The sequence below is a fragment of the Momordica charantia genome (genome assembly GCF_013281855.1).
Source record: "Momordica charantia cultivar OHB3-1 chromosome 10 unlocalized genomic scaffold, Mcharantia_2.0 BLBB01000010.1, whole genome shotgun sequence".
Taxonomy (NCBI): domain Eukaryota; kingdom Viridiplantae; phylum Streptophyta; class Magnoliopsida; order Cucurbitales; family Cucurbitaceae; genus Momordica; species Momordica charantia.
In genome coordinates this window covers 17,778,663-17,781,056 of record NW_028275158.1, presented here as the reverse complement: position 1 = coordinate 17,781,056, position 2,394 = coordinate 17,778,663, and the positions used below count along the sequence as shown (strand labels likewise).

General features: G+C 35.9%; 1 protein-coding gene across 1 annotated transcript; it reads right to left on the bottom strand.

Annotated features, from left to right (window-relative positions):
- Window positions 1–1,580: 1,580 nt before the first annotated feature.
- On the bottom strand, window positions 1,581–2,112 carry LOC148208718 (uncharacterized). The gene has a single exon (XM_088118981.1). It carries the CDS (start codon window positions 1,963–1,965, stop codon window positions 1,762–1,764), a length of 204 nt encoding a protein of 67 aa, XP_087975107.1. The 5' UTR covers window positions 1,966–2,112; the 3' UTR covers window positions 1,581–1,761.
- Between the last annotated feature and the right edge of the window lie 282 nt (window positions 2,113–2,394).

Below are 2,394 nucleotides of genomic sequence, written 5' to 3'. Positions count from 1 at the left end.
GTCTACTTGAGTTTAGAGTGTGGTGACTTAGGGATAATCATCACCTAGCTTGATCATGAAACGTGCATATATGCTGTTATTGTTTGTCTATGAACTTTAATGGTAGAAAATCTGGGGTGTTTGTAAGAACATCTTGTCTGTTTGACCATTGCATTTACTCTATAATGATGCAACATAGTTAAGGTGGTCCAGAAAGAGTCGACATTGTCTCCCCCTTGCGTCCTTATTTTCATAAGAACTTACTTAGTGATTGTGGATGTTTGTTAACCCAAAGTGAAAACTTTATGTGTGATTGTTATAATATATATTTTAAACAGCTTTTATTTCGATGCATTTTAGTCATTATTCAGAAGTAAAATTATTTAGTTTATTGCATTGATTTCTTAAGTGAATATTGGGTGTTTGGGCATTTAGTCTCTATGGATTCGAACTTTTATTACTTGCTGCGACGATTGTGTATACTTGCACATAGAAGAATTGGTAGCATAATCCGTAGACAACAGTAGCACCCCTATCGTCTGCCACCCTTACAGTGGAGGTATTGCAGCAAGTTGTGCACTTATTCATCTTGGATGTTAGGGGTGAGCATGGAGAGCCAAAAAAATCGAGTCGACCGATCAAAACAGACCAAACCGAGATCGGTCGGTCGATTTGATAAATAGATCAGTCGAAATCAATTTTTCTTTTTAAAAACTAACTCAAAGTCTATCGGTTCGGTCAGATATGTTATTTCCGACCGAAACCGATCGATAGTGTTATATATTGAAAATTTAAAAAATTAAAACATTAGATGTTACGCTGATCTAGCTGGAAACCAAAAAAAAACCGACAAATCAACGAATTATACATTATTAAAAAAAATTTGACATCCATTGCCTTTTGCAAAACCGCTTACGAGTACTATAAATTTAAAAATATATAGTTTCTTTTGATTTTTTAACTTCAAATTAAAGCGACAAAGGTAGATGCACATGTTTCTTGAGAAAATTGATAGACGTGACCTAGATAGTTTGTCACTTGCTCAAATGATCTAACTTTTCAAAACTTTTTTCCTGACCTAAACAAATATTTTATTTAATTTTAAAAAATACAAGTAAAAAAAAGAACCGTTGGTCTTCTCCTTTCTTTTCTCTTCTCCTTTTCCATTTATTTCTTTTGCATTCTCAAGCTTGGGAGGAAGAATAGTTGGAATTTTTTGCTCTCAACTCCAACATGAATCGTTTTCTTAAATATTCAACTCAGTTTACTTTTTTCTACCTTATACTCTCTTTCGATCATTTCTAGGGCTACGATTTCGACATATACGATGATTTTAGTTGAAAGGTTGTTGTGGGTTAGGATTTCGTGATTTCTCGATGTGGTGGTGCTGCTAATTCTTGAACAAAAATGAAGAGAACTGAGTTTGATTTGCGAAGAAGATGAGGGTTTGAGTGAAGTTCTTCCAAGAAATAAAGCAGTGGAAAAAAAGGCGTGTTGTCATCCCCTTGGATTAGAGTCTGAATTTGCACGAATTAGAAATGGATCATTTTCTAATTTCGTTTCAACTCAAATAATTAAAAAGTATAATCAAAGAAAGCGTGTTGAAATAAAAAAACAATCCATGGATTATTATTGCAAACAGAAGCGAAAAAATGCCTTATATTCGAAAAAGAAAAAAACGAAAGCAATCTCAAAATAACAGAAATAATAAAGAGAAATGAAAACAAAAAAAAAAAGAAAAAAAAGAAAGAAAGCGGAGATCTACGGAAGAAAAACTAGAAATTAGGAGGAGGCGCAGGGAGAGGGGAAGAAAGGCCTTCCACCGCCGCCGCCGCCGCCGCAGAGAGGTCCATCGCAGAAATCGACTTTATCTTTGATCTTGTGGAAGCCGTCCTTGAAAACTCCGAATCCGAAGAGCAATCCGACGGCGACGGCGACCGCGATGAGGCAGACGCAGAGCATGCATAGCTTTCCGCCGCAGCACATCGTCGATCGGAAAAAGGAAGGAACGAATTGTTGGTTTAGATTCGAGTCGCTTTAGAAGAAGGCAACAGCTTGTTGTTCGTCTTCTTCTTGGAGAGGAGTTGGATTCGGTTGGGAAAGTGCGATTGGGAGAAAGGAGTTTTGCTTTCCCCGACGGCTGGGCTGGCAGTTGGATTAGGTGTGGGTTTTGGTGGGAGGATACTGACACCTCCTATTGGGCTCGCCTAAGGCCCATTAACAATTCGCCTTTCCAATGCCCTATACATATATAGATTACTATTTAGTTACCACGAATTTTTATTTAACTATACAATGTTTCTCTTATAATTATTTGAATAATTTATGACATGAAATACAAACAATATATTAATTATAATGGTAGAATATGATACAATTTTTTGTTTTATAAAATTTGGTCTATATTATTTAAAA